We start from the raw sequence: 24,067 nt of genomic DNA on the forward strand, positions 1-24,067 counted from the left end.
TCACATGACTCTGCAAGGTTTCATCCAGAATAACTCCAACACTGTTTGGGGGAAGGGGGAGCGGTGTTGGAATTCCCTGAGTAGTAGATTTTGTAATCCTCCTCCAGCACCTTGGCATTTCAACCTTTCCATTTGGTCTCTTGTACACATTTACTCTTCTTCTCTTTAGGATCTCAGACAGCTCCTCCTTCTTCCAGTCAGTGTGTATGTCTGCCTCCACATCTGAGCTTACTCCAATTACTCACTTGCTTCTTTACCTTCAGCGGCCCTTGCCCAGTTACAACAGTCAGGCAAGCGTGTTATACATTGTTTGCGGGGAACGCCCTATCCCTCTGGGATAGTTGTGACGTGGCCACCAGTTCACAGGAGTATTATCTGTTGGATGGGCTTTACAGGTCAGCTGTTCAAATTGGATTTTCCCCTCTCCTGAGTGAGCTGCCTGCCAAAGCTGACAAGCCCCAGCAAGACTTATTTTTAGACATTCTTTCTTTGGCTTGACATCCGCATCATAGGGCCTAAGTGGTCTTTTATAGTGGTATCTGCACCACCAACTACTTCATCCCACCTTACTGAGAGATGCTAACAGTTGGTCTGCAACTGCTTTATTGAATATTCGCAGCTGTCCAGCATATCTGCAGGAAGTTCCCCTATCCACCACCCAGGGATGTGCCTTATTGGAGTTGGTCACTTCTACACAAAGAGCTGCAAGTCTAATATAAATGCCTCAGACAGTGAGGGGCTGGAGGTATTTGAATAGGAGACCCAGCTGTCTGAGTGTAAGGGAGACAGGTCTCAATCTCAGAAACAGAACCCACTCTCCAAGCTAAAAAAGGTTTGATGTCTGGTTCCATCTGAGAAACAGAGGTGGATGGAGGAGATATGCGATTAGATCCCTGGGTGATCCCTGCAGCGCTGGATTCTTCACCCCCAGATGCAGGTTCTTCCCCTGCCTTTTAATTCTCTTCTCACCAAGTCCTTCATTTTTCCTCTTCTGAGAGCTGACATTTCCAGGAGGCAGAGGTAAAGAGGAAGGCCCAGACCCTTTAAGGCATTTAGGCACCTAACTCCCATTGATTAGGAGGTAGGTGCCTAAATACCTTTGAGGATCTGGGCCAAAATGGGCAAGCTGAGGTTTATGTACCAGCACTGACTAAAGTTGGCATGCCTCCTTTTTTCCTGGTTGGTGGAGCTATAACTGCACCACTGCTGTTGGTCATTGCTGTTGCCAGTAAGAAAGCAATATATATATATATTTGACCTAGCAATGCGGTGGATGCATTTGTCTGCACCCACACATCATTGCTAGCACGGTATGTTATAAAACAATGGCCTGGGGAATATCGTCATGTCTCCTGCGATTGCCTGGATCTGATGACTATAACAGCTTATTAATTTTCCCCGGCACAGTTCTCCATGGGTGGTGGGTCTAAAAGGCCAGGCGATGCTAAGCCGCCGCCTTTGGAGGGTGCCCCGGTCGTGACCCCATTCGTGCTCCGCCCCGAGGTCCTGCTCCCACTTGTCCTCTTCCTCCCCAAGGCCCCTTCTACCCTCTGCCTCTTCCCATCCCTGCTCTGCCTGCATGGGGCCCTCGGGGGAGGGGGTGAAGAGGCATGTGCGAGTGGTGAGTGGCCGGAGGGTGGGGGCAAGCAGGGTCAGGGTTGGAGCGTGGGCAGGGCTTTGGGCAAGGAGGCTGAGTGGGGATGAGCCTTGGGGCAGGGCTATGGTCTGGGCGTGCCCAGCCTCCCCAAATGGAGGATTCGCATGCCACCCAGGCAGTTCTCCTTGAGACACATGAGGTTTTAGTGCTGAAGATTCCTGGTTTGATCTGAGCTGAAGACCACAGTATTCCTACGTAATATACGCTACCAAGGTTCATTATGGGTGGGATTTTCAAAAGCACACACCACGGGCCTGCTGCTGCTCCAGTGAAAATCAATGGGGGTTTCAATGCTGATTTTAGGGCTAGGACAGCACTGAGTGCTTTGAAGAATCCCGCCCCAGCTATACATATGTCCAGAGCTAATATGTTCTTTTTTTCAAACTGATGCTCTTAACTTTCTCACACTAGAGGTTTTTATTCCCCCCAGTTTTTAAACCTATCTAAATTTCACTTGACCTACAGGAAAAGGAAGACAGAACTTTCAAGAATAAAGGATGTGACGGTATCTTTCAAGAGGTTTTGCTTTAAACAAAAAACTCTATTCATTAAAAAAGAAGCTGCTAGTCAGTGTCTGGGACAGGAGTAGACCGCCTTCAAATAGGCCTGGAGTGTATTCTGCTCATGCTGGTGACCCCGAATATCTGTGTTGCCTTCACAGCATGTCTAGTTAGTGTTGCAGCTTGCTCTTAGGTGAAGGGGCTAAAAGGAACATTGCTGGAGATGTATGTGCACTCGAATGAAGAAAATTCATCTCCAGGTTTTGCAGACTAAAGTTACTGGTACAGAAGTTACAAAATTTGCAGTCTTAAGGAAGGATCATGGAAATGTTGGGCTGAAAGGGCCTCGAAAGGTCACCTAGTCCATTTGCGCATGCAGATGCAGGGCTAAGTATACCTAGGCCATCCCCGACAGGTGTTTTTCTAGACTATTGTAAAAAACCTCCAATGCCAGAGATTCCACAACCTCCTTAGGTAACCTGTTCTAGTGCTTAACTATCCTGATAGTTAAAAAGATTTTCCTAATATGAAATCTAAATCTCCTTTGCTGCAAACTAAATTGATTACTTCCTGTCCTACCCTCAGTGAACATGGACAAAAAATGGTCCATAACTGTTGTCCTTCGAGATGTGTTGCTCATTTCCTTTCCACGTTAGGTATGTGCGTGCTGCACATTTTTCCCTTGTGCCAGTATACAGGGCACTACAGCCCCTACACCCTCTGTTCCTTCTTGCTGGCTAACTTCAACAGGTGGGTCATGGAATGGACATGAGCAACATATCTTGAAGAACAACAGTTACGGAAATGTTAGTAACCGTTTTTTCTTATTCAAGTGCTTGCTTATGTCCATTCCACATAAGGGGACTCAGAAACAGTACATCAGGAGGTGGGCTCAGAGTTCATGGACATGCAGATTGCAACAGTGCTCTCCCAAACCTGGTGTCATCTCGAGCCGGTTGGGTGACAGCATAGTGGGAGAAGAAGGTATGCACTGATGACCAAGTTGTGGCTCTGCAGATGTCTTGGATCAGGACCTGGGTCAGAAACAGTGCTGAAGAGGCCTGAGCTCTCGTGGACTGAGGAGTCAAGACAGCAGGAGGTGGAACATTCACCTGTTCATAGCATCCTGGGTTATCCAGGATAAGGTTATCTGGGCTGAAACCGGTAGGCCTTTCATCCTCTCTGCTACTGCCACAGAGTTGCCTGGATGCTGTTTGGCTTGACCAATGCCCTTGAAACATTTAGTAAATGACATGTTCAAGGATATCCTGGACCAATACACGATTATCTACCACAATTACATGCTGGAATTTTCTGAGAATCCAGAGCAGCACTACCATCATGTTGGGTGTGTCCTGGGGAGGCTACGGAAGCATGGGTTGTATGCCAAACTGAAAAAGTACACCTTTGAACAGGCCACCATTGAATTGTTGGGGACATCATCTCCCCAGAGGGAATCCAGATGGATCCACAGAAGGTGGAAGCCATCCATAACTGGACAACACCCTGGACTCTCTGGGAACTTCAGTGGCTCCTGGGCTTTGTGAATTTTTACAGGAGCTTCATTGCCAACATCTCCTGATGAATAACTCCTCTGACCTCCCTCCTCTGCAAAGCCATGTAATTCACTTGGTCACCTGAAGCCCAGCTCGCTTTTGACTAGCTAAAGGTTACCTTCATTTTAAGGAACTGTTCGCCATAAAAAAAGACCTTTGCAGAATGGTGTCACCACTTGGATAGGGCTCGGCCCTCAGTACGGGTCTTCACCAACCATAAGAACCTCAAGTACCTCCGCAAAGCCTGAGTGTTGAACCATAGGCAGCTAAGGTGTGTCTTGTTTTTTTCTTGGTTTGAGTTCACAATTACCTACCACGCAGGAAAGCAAAATGGGAAAGCCAATGCTCTATCACGGAATCGAAAATATTACTGGGGAAGTGAAGAACTGACTTCTGAACACCCCTACCTCTTCAAGCCTGGTAACTTTGCCAGAGCCACGATCCTGCGAGACCTGCTTTCTCTCATCTGGTCCTCCCCGAAGAAAGACCCGCTGGCCCAAGGGGCACTGCTCCTGCCATTGGGAGCTAAGAGGTACCATTCCATGACAGATGGGGGGTAATGTACTTCAACAAACACATATATGTGCTCCATGGTGCCCCTGACTGGAGGTGCTACAGCAGTGCCATGATGCTCCATTGGTGGGTCACCTTGGCCACTGGAAGATCTCTCACATGGTTGCCCATTTTTTCTGGCAGCCCCACATGCTGGTCAAGGCCCAAGAATATGTAGATTCCTGCAAGTGCTGTGCATGTACCAAGACACTCTGAACCCGACCTAAGCCAGACTCTGTATAGGTCCTTCCCACCTGTATAGGATATGTTAGACACATCTAATTTTCCTGGAGAGAAAACGTTTGGGTTTTTTTTTTTTTTTTGCTGGACTCTAAAAATCTATTGTCATTTTACTGTAATTTCTTTTTTCTGGAAACCACTCGCGTCAATATTCAGTGTGAAATACTTTCATTCTTGGTTCCAAATGAAGAGAATCATGCTGATTTATGGTGCAATTCCTTGTCACTTATGGAATCTGGAGGATTTCCAGGACAAGCTGTAATAACCTGGATTCTTCCTTTCTCTTTTTCATTCATTACAGTGCCCATATTGGAAAGGGACTGTGCAGTTGTTTGGCTGGCATTAGGAATACATCCTCCCATCTCTGCCAATAAGGAGTAATCAGAAATACTTCCCTTAACACGGCTGCTAAAATGACTAGAGATGGGGCAGGACCACACACCATTTCCTGGGGTGTATTGCGGTACCTATTAGTAACCACTGAAGGAGGGAAACAAACAAGCCTATTTCCCATTGTGACAAAGTCATAATGAGTGGACAAGAGATGTCCACACCCAAAATCATTTCTACATCACACATGCTGGGATCAGCTCCATAAATTCTGGGAAGACTCCTGCATATTTAACACCACAGGATCAGTAATATCTTGTGTTGAACAAAGAACTGAAGGAAAAAAATTTTCCCCAGGTGTCCCTGCTTAGTAGCCACAGGCCTCTATATAGCAACATATACTAAATTAGCTGTTCCAGGGGGTCACATGGAATTTCTGATATTTCCCCTGACCCCTAAAAAATCTCAGATCTAAGGTAGACCTAAAACTTCCTGTCTTTTTTTTTTCTCTGCTGAGTCTCCAGCTTGTGAAACATAAAAGGGAAGCTATAGTAGACCACCTTTGAGCAGAAAAATACATGTAGTTCTGCTATAAGAACCTGAGAGAAATGGAGTCTAACACCAATGTTTCAGAAGGGAGAAAACATTTTCAAAGGGAGCAGCATTGTCCAGTGGTTAAAACACAAGACAGAGAGACAGAAAAACCATGCCTTATAGTGATTGATGCAAGGAGCTCGATCTAGTTCGCTTAAGAGTATTAAGGGGTGACCTGATCACAGTCTACAATTACCTACATAGAAAACACATATTTGATAATGGGCTTCTCAATTTAACAGACAGAGGTATAATATGACCCAGTAGCTTGAAGTTGAACCTAGACACATTCAGACTGAAAGTAAGGCGTAGATTTTTAACAGGGAGGGTCATTAACCACTGGAACAATTTATAGAGGGTTTTGGTAGATCTTCATCACTGGAAATTTGAAAATCTAGATTGGATTGATTTTATTTTTAATGATATGCTCCAGTTCAAAAGGAATTCTTCTAGGGAAGTTCTATGGCCTATGTTTTACAGGAGGTCAGACTAGAGGATCACAATGGTCCCTTTCTGGCCTTGAAATATATGCATCCATGAAAAAGCAGAAGTCTGGGTTCTTTTGTCTGTGAGTCAGTGATTTACTGTGTAACCCTGGGGCAAGTTGTGAGGAAAAAGGTAAATTAAGAGGATAAAAGAATATTGCGGCCTCGTTTCCACTATAGCTGATCCCTGACAGCTTTCTTATTTTTTAAGATAATACAGCTACTTGACACTTGAATAGTGTAAACTGCTGCTATCCCTGGACGCCTGAAACGATCTGTTATTCTCTCTTTGTTTCACTTAATTGTTCCGTTCACAGAGGGGGCTGGGGGAGCTTGTTTTCCAAACAAACTTTCCCCTCCAGAGACAGGAAACATGTTGACCAAGGAATCTCCCATCCACAAAAATGATATTTTGTTCAAGACTGCCATCCATCCATCCAAATACATAAAGACTGAAGGAACTGTCTGTCATAATGACCTGATCTCTGCTAGTCACCCATACATGCTGTTTTCATAGAGAAATCTCTGCTACTATATCTGCTCACTCTTTAAAAAAAACCCAAAACCTGAAAGTGGTTTAAGCTGGCCTCAAAAGCCACTCAGTCAGAAAAATTCTGTTCTAAGGTCACTGCCTGATTTATTATTTAATAAAACAAAAACCAAGAAAAACCAGGCAAATGCTGTTAGAAGAAACTATGGGCCAGATCAGCATCAGAAGAAGCCTATGCTGCATCAGCCAGAAGTCCCAAATTTGAAACCCTTGTATCTCCTATTTATGCCAAGCACAGCTGTAGATATCTGCTATTAGACGAAGATCACACTGTTTAAAAAAGTGAGCTTTACATGTAAATCCAGATGATCTTGTATGTAAGTGAAACCACAGCACTGGTTCCAAGGAACAAATGACAGAAAAGCACAGTCAGGCCTTGTATACACTAGACTTATTTTCCTCAAATTTCCTGCCGTGGCTGCCGCCAGCAGTTCAGCTTTGCCAGTGGTAACGCGAAGTGCAGACAATATGCTGGTGCTGCTGGGGTTCCAATCAACTGTGTCAAAGACCTGCTTTGACCATGGAAGATGGCACATTGGTTAAACCACTGGCTGGTCTACACTAGTGCTTCCCCAGGGGCCACCGCTAGTTCAGCTATAGAGATGGTAGGGAATTTTAGTTAAGAAGGTACCCCTTAGGCTGGAGGGTCTAGTGAGTTGGAAAAATAACCCAGCATTTGATGTGCTCGTGGGACTTACCTGAAGGCAAGCTACTCCTATGCCAACAGCTCCCATTATCAAAAGGTGATCTGCCAGGAACTGTTCCAGTTTTGTAATGCATCCTCCCTGCAAACAAAATCATTGTGTTTACTGAGGGATAATTCAACAATGTTGACAAGATTTAATCCCCATTTCCTCCCTCTCACACACAGCTTTTATAGTTGTCACAGACAGGAAATAAAAGCTCTTTAGTGTGTATAGAGTTACAGCCTATAGCCTTAAAATCAAGAGGAATGATGATGGGGGGAAAATTCTACATTGACAGTAAAGCCAGGGAGGGTCAGTTCTGTTTGTTGTGAGGTTTTTAACTCTGCAAATGATCAACAGCACGCCCAAACTTGAATCCCTTTTGTAAGTCTTGGTCTTGGGATTTGCAGATTACTAGCTGCCTAGTGGTCACAGCACCCTGGTGACTCAACGTGTGCTTTATAGGGAGTTTATTATTTTGTATGGCACTATGTGTGTTTTGTGCTGTTAAAGAATAATCACATGCTAGGCTCTAAGCAAAGCATCTGTGTGTATTACAGGTTTGACACTTACCAGGCAGAGGTGGATTTACAGTAAAACACAGGGTGCCCTGGCACAGGGCCCCCCAATGACAGGGGGCCCCAGGTCCGGGCAGCTGCAGGGGCAGAAGCCTGGTCCTGCTGGCTCCTGGGGCTCCTGCTGCAGGCTCCACACCCACCGGCAGCCAAGCTCCCCGCTCCCCAGCCTCTTCCCCGCCTCCTCCCCCGAGCGTGCCACATTCCCGCCCCCCCCGTCCCTCCCAGCGCTTTCCCCACTGCCAAACAGCTGTTTGCCGGCACTCAGGTCACTCCAGGAGGAGCAGGGCCGCAGCATGCTTGCGGGAGAAGGTGGGGAAGAGGCGGGGGTTGGGGGCGGGGCAGGGCAGAGCAAAGGCAGGGCCCTCGCATTCCCCTTAAACATACACTGCCCCCCAACCCCCTGCTGTGAGCCGCTCCGAACAGGAGGCTGGGGTGGGGCAGGGAGCTGGGAGCACCCCCACAACCCCAGCCCACACCCCCAGCCCCCTGCCCTGACTCCTGCACCCCCTTCACACACCCCCAGCCATCCCTGACTCCTGCACCTCCGACACATACCCAGCCCCCCCACACCCTCTCACGTTCCCTCCTGCACCCCTTGCACCAAACTGGAGCTGCCCCAGGTAAGCGCTCCACACCCCAAACCCCTGGCCCAGTCCTGAGCCCCCTCCCGCACCCTAACTCCTGGCCAGACCCTGCACGCCAACCCCCAGCCTGCTCCTGCACCCTAACTCCCTCCCAGACGCTGCACCCCCAGCCCTGAGCCTCCTACCACAGCCTAACTCCTGGCCAGACCCTGCACTCCAACCCTCAGCCTGCTCCTGCACCCTAACTCCCTCCCAGACGCTGCACCCCCAGCCCTGAGCCTCTTCCTGCAACCTAACTCCTAGCCAGACCCTGCACTCCAACCCTCAGCCTGCTCCTGCACCCTAACTCCCTCCCAGACCCGGCACCCCCAACCCTGAGCCTCCTCCCGCACCCTAAGTCCTGGCCAGTCCCCACACCCCAACTTTTTTACCTTTTTTTTTTTTTAATATAAAGAACTTATCTTTCTTATCCAAAGAACTTTACAATAGTTAGCCAACAGTACAAACAATATTTGGAAAGATCATAATTAAGATCAGCAATTTTCAAGTGGTCTGTGGAAAAATAAGTTAGACTACAAAAACAATCAAGGTACCTCACTTTATTTTCATTTACTTCCTATTATTTATAGGAAGAGGGTGAAGAAAAAAAGAATGAAAAACGGGGGCAGGGAGGAGATAAGAGAGAATGTCCTTTTTCTTGGCTGGGTCCCAAGGAGGGGCCCCAAAAATGAAGCTGAACACAAAGCCCAACTAACTCTAAATCCACCACTGTTACCAGGGGCATCCTGAGGGAGTTAAATGGCTCACGTCTTTGTGGGTGTCTAGGAGAGGGTGTGCTTAAGCTATGGGAGAGTCTGAAGGGTCATTACTGAGTCCAGCAGGGCGGCAGCTGGACAGCGGTTTCCAGCTTTCAGGAAGGGGTCCTAGACAGAAGGTCTTCACCCTGAAAATGTGCCTAGGGATCTCAAGAGTGGGGCAGTGGCTGGGCTCTGTTCAGGCTCCAGATTTAAAACGCTTGGGGACCCAGCAGTTGAGGTCCCTACAGCAGTCTCAGGGTGGGGGGCTCAACTGAGATTTTTGACAGATTGAGACAGATACTAGAAAAAGGGTAGGTAGTCCATGGAAGCACAGGTATCTGTTTGAGGTGACAACAGCCTGGACCGAATGTGTGGAAAACCCCTCCCATGAGCTTCACCAGAGAACTAAGCACTGACAAGAATCTCTGGGGAGGCATAATGCTACAGAAAGAAGGATGCAAAACCCCAGTGAAGCCATTTTTTCCTTGTTTACAGGTCATAGGCTTTTTGCTGCCTTTCCACCAGGGATGGGCAAAATATTGTCAAATACTCTATCAGCAACGTGTCACAAATCTGCTCACTTTTCCCTACAACATCTCTGCATGATTACTGAATACAAATATTGCAGGCATAATATGCATGTCATGAACTTGTTCCAAATACTGTAACTAGGGCAAACATATTTTCTTTCCACACTGGATGTCATTTTCACTATTTAAAATGGTCAGAATGGACAGCTTCTTGCTATATCTAAGATGCTAGCAGTTGCCAGATAGAGCCACCAACTGGCTGGAACGCTCCCTGCTCTGGAGATTACGCACTTTCTTGTTAGTGAAGTTCCAGTAAGCTTATTTGGAACATCTACTGCAAGCAAAGATGTGGAATTCTATGCTCGTAACAACAGAACAAAGGCTGAAAGCTGAATGTTCCTGAGCAACTGTGCGATAATAAAAACTGGAATGGCAGAGCTCATTTACAGCATATATGCTGGAGAGAAAAAGAGAAAAATGACTGCGTAAAAATGGCACTTTCCGAATTAACTGATCTCCTCTCTGTGTATATTTAGAATAATTTTTCACTCAAGGCAGCAGATGTTAGGAATTTACTGCAGTTTTATTTGCATTAGTTATGCACAGCCAGCACAGCTTGGAGAGAAGGAGCTGGAGTCTATTGTTTCCCAGCAACTCAATTCCAATCAGTGACACCCATGTAACCCCGCTGAAGCTAATGGATTTGCACTGGTGTCGCTGAGGGCATGCTTTGACCTGCAGAACCTTTATTTATTATTTGTATTGAGATAGCACCTACGTGACCCAGGCATGGCCCAGGACTCCACTGTGCTAGGCATTGTACAAAGTCCCTGCCCTGAGGTGCTTATAATCTTCGTCTTCGCATAATAGACTTGATGCGTCTCTCACTTTCAATAGTGTAAATCAGGAGTAACTCCACTGAACTCAGTGGAGTTGTAAGAGGAGCAGGAGAGTCAAGCATAGCACACAGGCAGTGGCATGGAAGCATTCCACACTTCTGCCTACCAGTGTGCCTCAGTCCCCTCACCATCCAGTCCCCCTGGCTTTCTGTTTTACCTGTGGTTATTTAATTCAACAGCATTGTGTAAATCACAATGATGTCGATGCTGTTACAAGGTTAGAGTAATCTCTAATACTTTTGGAATGTTCGTGTTACACAGAAACTCTCTTTTTTAGACTGCATGAAATTAAACTAGTAACTAGTCACAAATCACAGAATATTTGGGGTTCAAGTGGATTTTTAATAGGTCCTCTGTCTACCCCCCCTGCACTGTGGCAGGGTTGATTTTATTTTCCCTACCACATTCTTATTAGAAAAATCTCAATGGCACACATGCAAAGAACAGAGAATAATCTGTACACTTCAAAGTACAGTTTCACTCTGAAAAGTGACTCTAATAATGGCATTGGGGGCAGGAGGGAGGTTTCAATATTATTGCCGGTCAGACTCCTGCTTAGTCATGCTTTGTCTGCAAGTAAAAAGCTGTCATCCTTTCAAACTCCACCTGGGCTCTGAGAGGCAAGCTGGACACTTTCATTCACACTAACAGCAACTGTAACAGAGTCAATCCAACCCTTTTCACTAGCATTATATTCACTGTAAAGGTGACCTGCAAAGGAAAAGAAGGTTGGTCTGTTGCCTTTTTGGCTTCGTTATAATGCAGAGAGAAGGCCTGAAAGGCTTTAGATGTGTTTGTTGTTTAAATGAGTAATGAAGGTCTTGTCTATCAAATTTATCCTAGAAGATGCTGCAAATGCCTGAAGACCAAGTAGAATTAAGGCATTAAGGAAATCTAAGCGCTTCAGCAGAGAAGTAATTTTTTACTCAAGCTGTTTTATATTCTGTGTTTTGTTCACTTTAAATTCATTTAACTCATATGCCTGAAAAATGGTTGAGAGAAAAGTTCTCTTTGGTAAAGATTTAATATACCCACAATATACCCACCCTATTGATTAAAGGCTGAGATAGCTCCCAACCTACCAAGCCAATTCTCTGATTCCTTGAAGAAGCCCTCCAGCAAGAAACAGGGAAGAGCAGATTTGATGTTCCTGATATTTCTGAGACAAAATATTAGCAGAAATATTCCCTTTCTATTTATATGTTTTTGTAAAAACTCATGCGTCCTTCTTTATACATCACAGTGAACTGAAACACAGGCACATGTAATGTGAATGACTGACAACTGCTGTGATACCAAATCTAGAACTGACTCCATCTCTATGATTGGGTGGGACAGTCTTAAAGCAGCTTCTGGACAGAGGGTGGTATAAACTAATAAGAACTGAATTTTGATTGGCCAACTCCCCCCCCCACCCAGAGAAGCACATCCATTATGGTAACTTTTTAAAGTGCTTATCTGTCAGTGTCAACCAGTAAGCCTTCTAAGGACTTCCATTTTTTCTCCTCCAATATTTGGAAATGGGTTTTCAGCCGTTAGTTCTGGAAGCAATAAACTGAATGTGTATTAAAAGGAATGTTTATAAAGTGACACAGTACTTTGTAGAATGCACAGTATTGTATTTTTCTGTTGCCACTTGTAATGCAAAACCAATATAAAATATTTATACACAAGAAGACAAAATATATGATCAGTGCAATACACTGAAGCAGAAAAAATCTTAGGAAGAATGATGCCTTCAGAGTTTTAAAGGGCTTCTGAGCAAAGAATCAAGTTTTAAAATTAGTTTCTGCTGTTGGATGTAACACACACTGTGCCAGAGAAACCAGCCGTTTGAAACAGAGAGTGCTTCTGGTGTTAAAAGAGAGAAACCCTACCCCAGGAGGTAGTTATGTAATTTTCGTTGCTTCCGTCAATGCAAAGTACAGCAGGGACTTTAAAAAAAACAAACCCCAAAGCAGCCTAGACTTTAATACTTTCAAGTCCCTTTATTGCCTCTCTCATGTTTATCATTAAACAACTGCAAATATTGGCACTGAATTTAAGATCAGTTGAATTTCAAGCCTGCAAGCAAAGACTGAAGTATGAATATCTCTGAAGCATCTGGCCAACATTCATAAAAAGACTTCTAAGGAGATACTTTAAAAAGATCTGTAGCTAGGTTTCTTTAATATCACTTCAAGAAGCCTGAGTCTGATCCACAAGGAGGTTTCTTAGTACTTGGTAGTCAGTGCTGTTTAGCTGGGGAGGGTGTGTGGACTAGTGGGCAGAGCGCAGGACTAGGAGTGAGACCTTTTTCCCAGAATTTTCAAACCCATGTGCCTAAAGTTAGACTCTTAAATGCGTGCTTAGAATCCTAAATATAAAGTGGCCTTATTTTTACAATTGCTGATTAAGGTAATGGGAGATGTAAGTGCTAAGCATCCCTGAAAATCAGGACATTTTTATTTGGGAGCCTAAATATGGATTTTGGAATCCAACATTATGCACTATCCCTGCCTCCTCAACTGACACACTGAGTGGCACTGGGGAAGCCACTGATCCTGACCATGCCATCTATTCTCCATCTCTAAACAGTGTTGAATCATGCCTGGAAAAATCTTCCAGCTAGTGTAAGAAGCTTTCTCTGGGAAGTAGGGAGGAGGTAGGCCATCAATTGCTGCTGGATTTGGGCTTTTATTAAGAAAATAGGTTTCTAACCCTTACAGTTTTGACGGTAACCTATAACCTAATGCAGTGTGGTCTTCATTGGTTCATAGACAGATAGTGGTGAGCAACAGGAGAGACACTGGGGCTGAGTGAAAGGAACATGATGGGTCAGGTTCACAGCAGCTGTTCGAGACTCCTGTGGGCAGAACTAACAAAAAGCATGACCATTTCACGCTGCTGCTTGGCTAAGCTACAGGCAGCAACAGAGGCAGGGACTGGAGTTACACCTGAGGCAAGTTGAAAGGGGGAAAAAAAGATTATATGCTGAGAGCAGGGAGGGGAGAGCAGTATAGACCCAACTCAGCAGTGAGGAGGTTCTGAGGACAGGACAACAGAAGAAGAGGCACAGAGAACTGCATCTCTCTCCTTGCAGATAGGAGCTCCAAATTTAGCAGACATCTACTAGGTAGAGGCTGATGGAGCCCTGTAGAAGATTCCACAACCTGCTAGCAGGAATCCAAGCACCTTCCCCTTATCTAGCAACTGCAGGGATGAGCGTCTCACCAGGAGGTCATCCCTGGACTTTGTTAGTGGCGTCTCTCCCATACCCAGCTTTCGGAACAAAGGAACCACACGTTGGTAGGGAGATACATAAACTCAAGAGACTCACTGAGATAGGAACAGGAAGCTTTGGGCAAAAGAGAGAAGAGATGGGCAGGCTTTTGTAGAGGGGGTGGGATAGGAAGACCTTATCTACACTGCTGACCAGCAAAGGTCAAGAGACAAAGCTTCGGTAAAGAAAGCTCCATGTCTTTGAAGAGAGGACACACAGCTGCAGGCAAAGGATCCTGGGCATCCCAAGGACTTTGACCAAGCCCAAAGAACTCTCCAAAGTGGCAAGGAACTGAGACAGGGAATTGTGTACAGGAGCACATATTATTTTGTCTAGATATGTGTATTCCCCATGTTGTTAAGTAAAGAGCCATGGTGTTTTAGAATCCTGTGCAAAGTCTGTCTGTGCACCCCTGAAGAAGTAAACTGTACAACCAGAGCACCCCCATGTCTGGAGCTCTGGAAGAGGTCTATTTAAGCTACAAGAGAGTTTGAGGGGGTCAACACTGGTCTCAAGGGTTAGGCAGGTGGACCACAGGGTCTCAGCTCTCAGAAGGGGGTGCTAGGCAGAGGATCTGCACCCTACGAGTATGCCTAGAGATTCCAAGTCTTGGACAATGCCTGGAGTCTGTTCAGACTATGAAGGCTTAAAGCAGATGGGTTCCAGTGAGGGGCATCACCTCACAGCAGGACGGTGAGTGTCCAAGAGGGAAGCTCAACTAGATATATGACACTTTTAAAAGAAAATATTAAAATATCAAAATCAAGATTGCAAAGATAGGAAATAAAATTCTCAACAATCCATAGGTCAGGACTAAGACTGTGATAAATGCATATTGTCAGTGTTAAGAATAATGTGTTTATTACGTGGGCAATGTAAGATTTATGAGGCCCTTAGCTATGCTTTTAGGTGCTCTGGTTTTGTAAGTGGTGTGGCAGGTATGTACTACACATTGTTGACAGTCAGCAACATTAGCTCATTTAAAACCCATTCTTATTGTTTTAGAATAATAATTTATTTAGAGATGCTCCAAGATTCCATTAATTGCTGTTTGCAATTCAATTTGAGATCTTCAAATGGAAGTTGTGGTAAGCTTTAAGGGCTGAGCTTCCCAAGATGGAGCGTGGGTGAGGTGCTGTGAAGCTCTTGTGTTATGCACAGCCAGATGGAACCGGTCACAGAATAAAGCAGATCTTTTGCAAATACCTGAAGCACTGAACATAACAGGGTACCAGAAGTATATAAGGACTAAGAAATACCCCGTGTAGAAGAATGGAGCACTTAAAAGCCCCATCAGAGTGAAACTCCTTCAAAATGTGGGAAACAACTGGAAAAGGTTTACACAATGCTTCCCTCTGAATCTGCAAAGCAATGGATGCTAGCAAAAGAGAAAACAGTCAGAAAGTAGCTATTGTCAGAAATGAGGGTGTCTCTCAAGCACTTTGTGTTTAATGGTTTTCAGTTAACACAGACAGAGGAGGTTAATTATGAAATTGTATCACAGAAATGTGTGGAGTACTGCACTCCACTGAAAAATGAATCACATGAGAGAGAGGTTTTTATGCAGTGTTGTAGCTTTGTTGGTCCCAGGATATAAGAGAGACAAGGTGGGTGAGATAATATCTTTTATTGGACCAACTTCTGTTGGTGAGAGAGACACATATTCCAGAAGAAGAGCTCTGTGTAAGCTTAAAAGCTTGACTGTCTCATCAACAGAAACTAGTCCAATAAAAGATATTACCTCACTCACCTTGTCTCTCAAGAGATGTTTTTAAACAGTAGTGTAGAACAAAGGTAAAACCATAGAAGACTTTGTAACCGATCTAAGGCTGAAGAGCCAATCTTCCAATTTCTTGAGGGGTGGAGGGTGGAGTCTGAGCCCCTGATTAAAAAAAATAAAAACCAACAGATCGCGATTGGGATCCAGAACAAAACAAAAAAAAAAAAAACTCAGAGAGACACTATTGGGAAATCCAGAATTAACCCTTGACAAAACAATTAGAATTGACCAAGCAACAGAAGTCACCCAAACTGGAATGAAGAGCGTGGATGTAGAGCGTGGACGTAGAGCTTTGACACTACAGACATGATAGAGAATCCAAAATACCGCAAGAAAAGTGACCTGAGGCAGAAAGGCACATGGCGCACAAGTCAGAATCAAGCAAAAATAGCACATGGAGCTGCACATTCTGTGACATTTACCACAAGTCAGGACAATGCCTGACATATAGGAAAAGATGCAAGAAACGTAACGCATTACATCACTTTGCAAGAACCAGCAGTGTGTGCACCCATTAGTTCATGTGAATTCGTCATTAGAGTGATGGATAACACTGCAGCAGCCGAAGACTGGACTGCCAGCCTGCAAGCAAACGGGATGTATATTAATCTTAAGTTGGACACTGGTGCACAAGCCAAAGCATTTCCAGAAACAGTGATATTAACACTATACAAAAGCTACTGGTATTGGAGAGTCAATGGATAAAACTCAGGGATTATAGTGGTGAGTTTATCCCCACTAAAGGCATGTGAACTAGATGTATGGGTAAATAAATTCAGAAAGTTACAATTTGTAATAATACCAGGGAAAAGAGCGCCTGTTACTGAGTTAAAAGCATGTCAAATGCTTGGTCTCTTCAAGAGGAAGGACTCAGAGATAGAGAAACAAAACAACTGAGGAAGAGTTTGAGGAGGTCTTCCAGAGGACAGAGAAGCTTTCAGCAGAGTACAGAATAAACCTGAAAAAGCCCAACTATCCAACAATTCACATCCCTAGGAAAGTTTCCCTTGCCTCAGGGCAGAGGTTAAAATAGGAGCTGGATTGGTTCGTTGCTCTGGGAATCATAGAACAAGTAGAGGAACCAACAGGGGTATGCTCATTGGTCACTGAAGAAAAAACAACAAACCTTCACTTATGTACAAACCCAAAAGCATTAAATAATTACATGAAAAGGGAATTTTCCTCTCTACCTACAAGGGGAGAATTTTTGGAGGAGACGGCTGGTGCCAAATATTTTTCATTGCTTGACATATTCTGGCAAGTGACCTTAGAAAAACAGCACATTTGTGCACTACCAGCACCTGGTTGGGGAGACATTGTTTCTACAGACTGCTATTTGGGTTGTGTTCAGCATCCAAAGTGTTTCACTGGAAAATATAGCACGGTTTTGATGGTCTAGAGGTTTACATAGATAATATTTTGATCTGGGGAGAAACAGCAGAAGAACATGACTAGAGGCCCTCAGCAGTTTTGGAAAGAACCAGAGCGGCTGGCCTAAAGCTAAACGAACAAAAAAACAGTTACCTACCTTTTGTAACTGTTGTTCTTTTGAGATGTGTTGCTCACGTCCATTCCATTGTAGGTGTCTGTGCCCCCATGTGCGCAGTCATCGGAGACTTTTGCCTTAGGGAGTGCCGCAGTCATGGCGTGGTATGTCTGATGCCGCCGTCCCGGCGTCCTCTCAGTTCCTTCTTGCCGACAACTCCAACAAAGGGGCAGGAGGGCAGGTAATGGAATGGAAATGAGCAACACATCTCGGAGAACAACAGTTATGAAAGGTAGGCAACCATTTTTTCTTCTTCCAGTGCTTGCTCATGTCACTTCCATTCTAGGTGACTCACAAGCAGAATCCTCTGAGGTGGGCTCGGAGTACACAGCTTTGCAGATTGGAGCACTGCTCTGCCGAAACCAGCATCATCTCAAGCCTGCTGGGTCCGCGCATAATGTGACGCGAACGTGTGGACAGACGACCAGGTCACAGTCCGACAAATTTCTTGGATCAGCACTTGAGTGCGGAAGGCTGCCAAGGAAGGTTGCACCCTAGTTGAGTAAGCCGTCATGACTGCTGGCGGGGGCACTTTTGCCAGCTCGTAGCAGTAGTGGATGCAGGCTGTGATCCAGGACGGGAGTCTCTGGGCTGACACCGTGCAACCTTTCATCCTATCAGCAACAGCCATGAACAACTGTGTTGACTTATAGAACAGCTTTGTTCTATCAATGTAGAAGGCCAGTGCCTGCCTGACATCCAGGGTATGCAGCCTGCGCTCCTTATCCATTGCATGAGGTTTCAGACATAGGACTGGTAAGTAAATATCTTGGCCCATGTGGAATTGGGAAACGACCTTGGGCAGAAAGGCCGGGTGAGGATTCAGTTGGACCTTGTCCTTATAGAAGACCGTATAAGGGGGCTCTGACCCGAGCATCTTGATCTCAGACACCCGACGGGCCAAAGTTATAGTGACCAAGAAGGCACCCTTCCAGGAGCAAAGCAAAAGGGAGCAGGATGCCAAGCCTCAAAGGGAGGACCCATAAGCTTTGACAGCATGAGATTGAGGTCCCAAGGTGTGACCGGGTCCCTGACATGCGGGTAAAGGTGCTTCAGCCCTTTCAGGAACCGTGCCGTCATGGGATGGGCGCAGACCGACCTGCCTTGAAATAGAGGGTGGAACGTGGAAATGGCTGCCAGGTGAACTTTGACCAAAAACAACAGCAAGTCCTGGAGCTTGAGGTGGAGCAGATAGTCCAGGACGTCCTGCAGCGAGGCCTCCTCTGTATAAATGAGCTGATCCGAGGCCCAACATGTGAAGCATTTCCACTTCGCCACATAGGTAGCCCTGTGGAGAGTTTTCTCATGCGCAGCAGAACTCACTGGGCACCAGGAGCACTACTGCTTCTCCCCGCTCAGCCACGCAGCAGCCAGGCTGTCAAGTGCAGTGCCGTGAGGTTTGGGTGCAGCAGGATGCCGTGGTTCTGGGACAGCAGACCCGGTCGAAGAGGCAGCTGCAGTGGGGTGGCTGCGGACAGGCTCAGCAGCATGCCAAACCAGGGTTGCCAAGGCCACTCTGAGGCAACGAGGATGATCATCACATTGTCTTGCTTCACCTTGAGCAGGACCCTGTAGATTAACGGCACCAGCAGAACGGTGTACATCAACGCTCCCAACCACGGAATCAAGAAGGCGCCTGCTCAGTTGAGAGCAGAACATGTGGCACTTCCTGTTCTTCCAAGACGTGAACAGGTCCGCCTAGGGAGTCCCCCACTGGCGGAAGATTAGAGTGGCCACTTCTGGACCACTCGTGGCGAGACGAGAAGGACCTGCTGAGGCGATCTGCCAGGACGTTCCTAGTTCCAGGCAGAAGGGCCGCTACCAGGAAGATGATGTGCTGTACAAAGAAGTCCCAGAAGCTGAGAGCATCCTGACAAAGGGCCGAGGACCCGGCACCGCCCTGCCTGTTGATGTAATACATTGCGGCCGTATTGTCCGTCAGGACCTGCACCACCTTGTCCTTCAGATGGGGTAAGAAAGCCTGGCAAGCCAGGTGAACCTCTCTGAGTTCCCTGACTTGATGTGCAGGGCTAGGTCATGTTGCAGCCAAGGCCTTTGGGTGTTGAGCTCACCCAGGTGGGCCCTCCACCCTATATCCAATGCTTCCGAGACCAGGGTGAGCGAAGGGGACGGGGTCACAAAGGGAACCTCTCGCAGCATCAGTTCGAGGTCCTGCCTCCAGTCCGAAGACTGTAGGACATGGCTCGGCACCGTGACCACTCGGTCCAGGGGGTGCCTGCTGGGAATGTAAACTGAGGCCAGCCATGTTGCAGGGGCCTCATATGGAGTGGGGCATGGCTGATCATAGCTGTACATGCAGCCATCTGGCCCAGTCACAGGCATGTATGGGCCGTGGTGGGCCCTTATGTGGGAGATTAAGTCTGCCCTGGCCTGAAACCGTGCTTCTGGAAGGAAAGCCTTAGCTTGCATAGAGTTGAGAACTATCCCTATAAACTCTATGTGTTGCACTGGTGTTAACGTGGACTTCTCCACGTTTATCAACAGGCACAGGCTGAGAAAGGTGGAGCAAACCAGACTGAAGTTTCTTTGCACCCACTCCGGAGACCTGACTTTCATGAGCCAGTCGTCGAGATACGGGAACAGGTGGACCCCACACCGCCTAAGATAAGCTGCTACTGGCACCATGCACTTGGTGAACACCCTTGGGGCTGACGATAGGCCAAAAGGGAGCACCGTGAACTGGAAATGCCGTCCTACCACTATAAAACGGAGGAAATGCCTGTGTCCTGGGAATATGGAAACATGGAAATATGCGTCCTTCAGGTCGAGAGCAGCGTACCAGTCTCCCAGATCCAGGGAAGGGATGATGGAAGCCAGGGAAACCATGCAGAGCCTCATCTTCTTGAGAGACTTGTTGAGGCGACACAGGTTCAGAATGGGTCTGACCCCCAGGGTGTTTAGAGGGCCCAGGCTGTGCAGGTGAATGGTCAGAATAGGGGTGATGCTGGCTGAAGCTACTGTCCCTTCTTACAGAACCTTGGCGGGGCTGCCAAGGTCTTGGCGGTGAGGGCGGCCAGAAGGGCTTCCAAGCAGGCTGCGGCGTATGTATGCCCAGCGAACGAAAGGTGGTGTGGTGTCTGTCTGCTCAGAGAAGAGACCAACCCTGAGGTCTTGGACTGAAGTCTGCAGCTCCTGCGAGAGGCCTGCCATTTGTAGCCACGAGCTACACCTCATCACCACCGCCTACGCGACTACCCGAGCCGTGGAGTCAGCCGCATCTCAGGCCATTTGCAGGGAGCACCTGGCTGCCGCTGTGCCGACCTCAACCAGGGTGCCAAACTCCTGGGCCTTTTGGGAGGGACTCCTGGAACTTGCGGAGGGTATCCCACAAATTAAAGTTGTACCTTCCCAGGAGAGCACTGGTTTGCCACCTGGAACTGTAGGCTGGCAGTTGAATACATCTTTCTCCCAAAGAGATCCAGGCTTTTGGCCTCTTTATTCTTGGGAGTGGAGGAGGTATAGAGCTGTTTTGTCCTTTTCATTGGCTGCGGAGATGACCAACGAGGCTAGGGGTGGGTGTTTAAAAGCTTGAACCCTTTAGCCGGGACAAAGTATTTTTTCCTCCACCCTTTTGGAAGTGTGAGGGATGGACGAAGGGGTTTGCCAAAGGGCCTTGGCAATCTTTAAAACCCCTTTGTGGACTGGCAAGGCGAGGCGGGCCAGGGTGGAAGCGGAGAGAACATTGAACAATGAGTCTGTCTGCTCGGCCACCTCCTCTACCTCTTAGCCCAGATTGTCCGCCACTCTCCGGAGCAGAGTCTAATGCTTCTTAAAGTCATCAGGAGGGCTAGCCCTCGAAGTCCTGCCACTGCCTCGTCTGGAGATGAAGAGGATGCTAGGGTTACTGGATGGGGATCCATGGCATCTTCCCCCCAAGGGGAGGGAGGTTTCGGGGTGGGTACTGCTTCCTCCACCCCAGCCTTCAAGCGATCGGCATGCACCAAGCCCAGTGCCATTGGGATCACCAGTGCCGCCCACGCTGCTGGCACCGTGTGGGACGCTGGTGCCATCTGTTGTTTCACCAAGGCAGCTGCTGATGATCGCTGGGAAGGGGGCATAGCCATCGCTGGCAATCCCCACAAGCTCCAATAAGGCCACTGGGCTGGCCACTGTCCCTGGTGCCACGTCTGCCATGTTGGGACTGATGCAACGTTGGGACCCCAGTCATGCCGGTGGGATCTAGGTGAGGGGCTAAACCAAGCCTCTAAGCCAGAGAAATCCCCTTCTGGCGACCATGGAGGAGCCATTGACACCTGGGTGCGTCTGCTGACAGTTGTTGTCGAGGACCGGGGACCGGAGTGAGACAATCGGTGATGGTACCGATGCGAACAGTAGCGACGTGTAGGAGACTGGGGCCTGGATGGGATCGTTCTCACGTGGCAGGCGATAGGGAACGGTGATACAATGTAGGAAGATGAGCGGTGGTACTACGGAGACCGAAGCCGGTCTCTAGGCGAACCTCGTCGAGGTAGCAGTGACCATGATTACAGCAGCTCCGGGGATTTGAGCCGCAGGGGAGAGAAGCTGTTTCGCCTCATAGGATCGACTGCACTCTGCAACTCCCCCCGAGACCGCAGCAGCTGGCTTGCCATCCTGGGGAGTCTTTGCCGCTTCCTGTTGCCCCAGCTGCGTAGCCAATACCAGTGGAGGTTTCTGCTCCCTTCAAGCCAGGGAGGCCTGGGAAGGCGCCGGTGCCGATGTGGGCTTGGGTCCCAAACTGCTTGAGTCAGTGATGGAATTTTCAAGGGGCTCAGAGTTTCCGCCGGAAAGGAGTGCCCTCATGGCTCCAGGAAGGCCAGGCGGCCGAACCAGGTCCCTTGCCCGAAGGCCCTTGGGCCTTTTTGCCTCGTACCGGTGAGCCGTACTTCCGGGCCTCCTTCTTAGGCACCAGGAAATTCGAATGGTGCCGGGCGGAGTCTGTTGCCGGGGGTGCACTACACACCAATGCCGAGGTACTCGCTGACTCCTGGCGGGAGGGCTCGGATGCCAGGCAAAGGGCTGACTCCATTAGAAGAGCTTGGAGTTTAATATCCTGTTTCTTTCTGAGCTTGTGGCCGAAAGTTCTTAGAAATACGACACTTCTCCTTGATGTGCGATTCACCCGAGCACTTGAGACAGCCACGGTGGGGATCACTAACAGGCATAGGCCTGCTATAGTCCGTGCAAGGTTTGAACCCAGGGGACTGGGGCATCATCCGCCTGGGGCAAAGTCCCACTAGGGGACAGGGGTGGGCAAACTACGGCCCTTGGGCCACATCTGGCCCATCAGAGCATTTAATCCGACCCTCAGCTCCCGCTGAGGAGCGGGATTGGGGGCTTGACTTGCTCCACGAGGCTCCCAGGAAGCAGCCGGCATGACCCCCCCTCCAGCTCCTACGTAGTACCCGGTTCCCTGCCAATGGGAGCTGCAGGGGCGGTACCTCCGGACTGGGCGGTGCACAGAGCTGCCTGGCCGCACCTCGCAGCTGGAGGGTGGACATGCTTCTGGGAGCTGCCTGTGGTAAGCGCTGCCTGGAGCCTACACCCCGAGCCCACCCCACCCCGTGCCCCAACCCTCTGCCCCCAGCCCTGATCCCTCTCCCCCCTCTGAACCCCTCAGTTTCAGCCTGGAGCCCCCTCCTGCACCCCAAACCCCTCACCCCAGAGCCCTCACACCTCCACATCACAACCCGAAGCCCCCTCCTGCACCCTGAACTCCTCATTTCTGGCCCCACCCCAGAGCCTGTACCACGAGCCGGAGCCCTCACCCCCTGCTGCACTCCTACCCCCAATTTTGTGAGCATTCATGGCACGCCATACAATTTCCATACCCCGACGTGGCCCTCAGGCCAAAAAGTTTGCCCACCCCTGCACGAGGAACTCTAACTATCAACAAACTACAAAGAAACAATTAAAACTATTTCATAGAATCATAGAATATCAGGGTTGGACAGGACCTCAGGAGATCATCTAGTCCAACCCCCTGCTGAAAGCAGGACCAATCCTCAACTAAACATCCCAGCAGGGCTTTGTCAAGCCTGACCTTAAAAACCTCTAAGGAAGGAGATTCCACCACCTCCCTAGGTAACCCATTCCAGTGCTTAACCATCCTCCTAGTGAAAATGTTTTTCCTAATATCCAACCTAAATCTCCCCCACTGCAATTTGAGACCATTACTCCTTGTTCTGTCATCTGCTGCCACTGAGAACAATCTAGATCCATCCTCTGCGGAACCCGCTTTCCGGTAGTTGAAAGCAGCTATCAAATGCCCCCTCATTCTTCTCTTCTGCGGACTAAATAATCCCAGTCCCCTCAGCCTCTCCTCATAAGTCATGTGTTCCAGTCCCCTAATCATTTTTGTTGCTCTTTGCTGGACTCTTTCCAATTTGTCCACATCCTTCTTGTAGTGTGGGGCCCAAAACTGGACACAGTACTCCAGATGAGGCCTCACCAATGTCGAATAGAGGGGAACGATCACGTCCCTCGATCTGCTGGCAATGCTCCTACCTATACAGCCTAAAATGCTGTTAGCCTTCTTGGCAACAAGGGCATACTGTTGACTCATATCCAGCTTCTCGCCCACTGTAACCCTTAGGTCCTTTTCTGCAGAACTGCTGCCTAGCCAGTGGTCCCTAGTCTGTAGCAGTGCATGGAATTCTTCCATCCTAAGTGCAGGACTCTGCACTTGTTCTTGTTGAACCTCATCAGATTTCTTTTGGCCCAATCCTCTAATTTGTCTAGGTCCCTCTGTATCCTATCCCTACCCTCCAGCGTATCTACCTCTCCTCCCAGTTTAGTGTCATCTGCAAACTTGCTGAGGGTGCAATCCACACCATCCTCCAGATCATTTATGAAGATATTGAACAAAACCGGCCCCAGGACTGACCCTTGGGGCACCCCACTTGATACCGGCTGCCAACTAGACATGGAGCCATTAATCA

The 24,067-nt window shown here is 47.9% G+C and overlaps 1 protein-coding gene across 17 annotated transcripts in view; it reads right to left on the bottom strand.

Annotated features, from left to right (window-relative positions):
* TSPAN11 (tetraspanin 11) overlaps positions 1–24,067 on the bottom strand; it is a 219,821-nt gene that overhangs the window by 85,972 nt on the left and 109,782 nt on the right. For all 17 annotated transcript variants that reach the window (XM_073314502.1, XM_073314376.1, XM_073314456.1 and 14 more), the window contains one exon: positions 7,163–7,249. In XM_073314502.1, coding sequence (XP_073170603.1) covers positions 7,163–7,249 — 87 coding nt within the window. The remainder of the gene's footprint in view (positions 1–7,162; positions 7,250–24,067) is intronic.

The sequence above is a fragment of the Lepidochelys kempii genome, chromosome 1 (genome assembly GCF_965140265.1).
Source record: "Lepidochelys kempii isolate rLepKem1 chromosome 1, rLepKem1.hap2, whole genome shotgun sequence".
Lineage (NCBI taxonomy): Eukaryota > Metazoa > Chordata > Testudines > Cheloniidae > Lepidochelys > Lepidochelys kempii.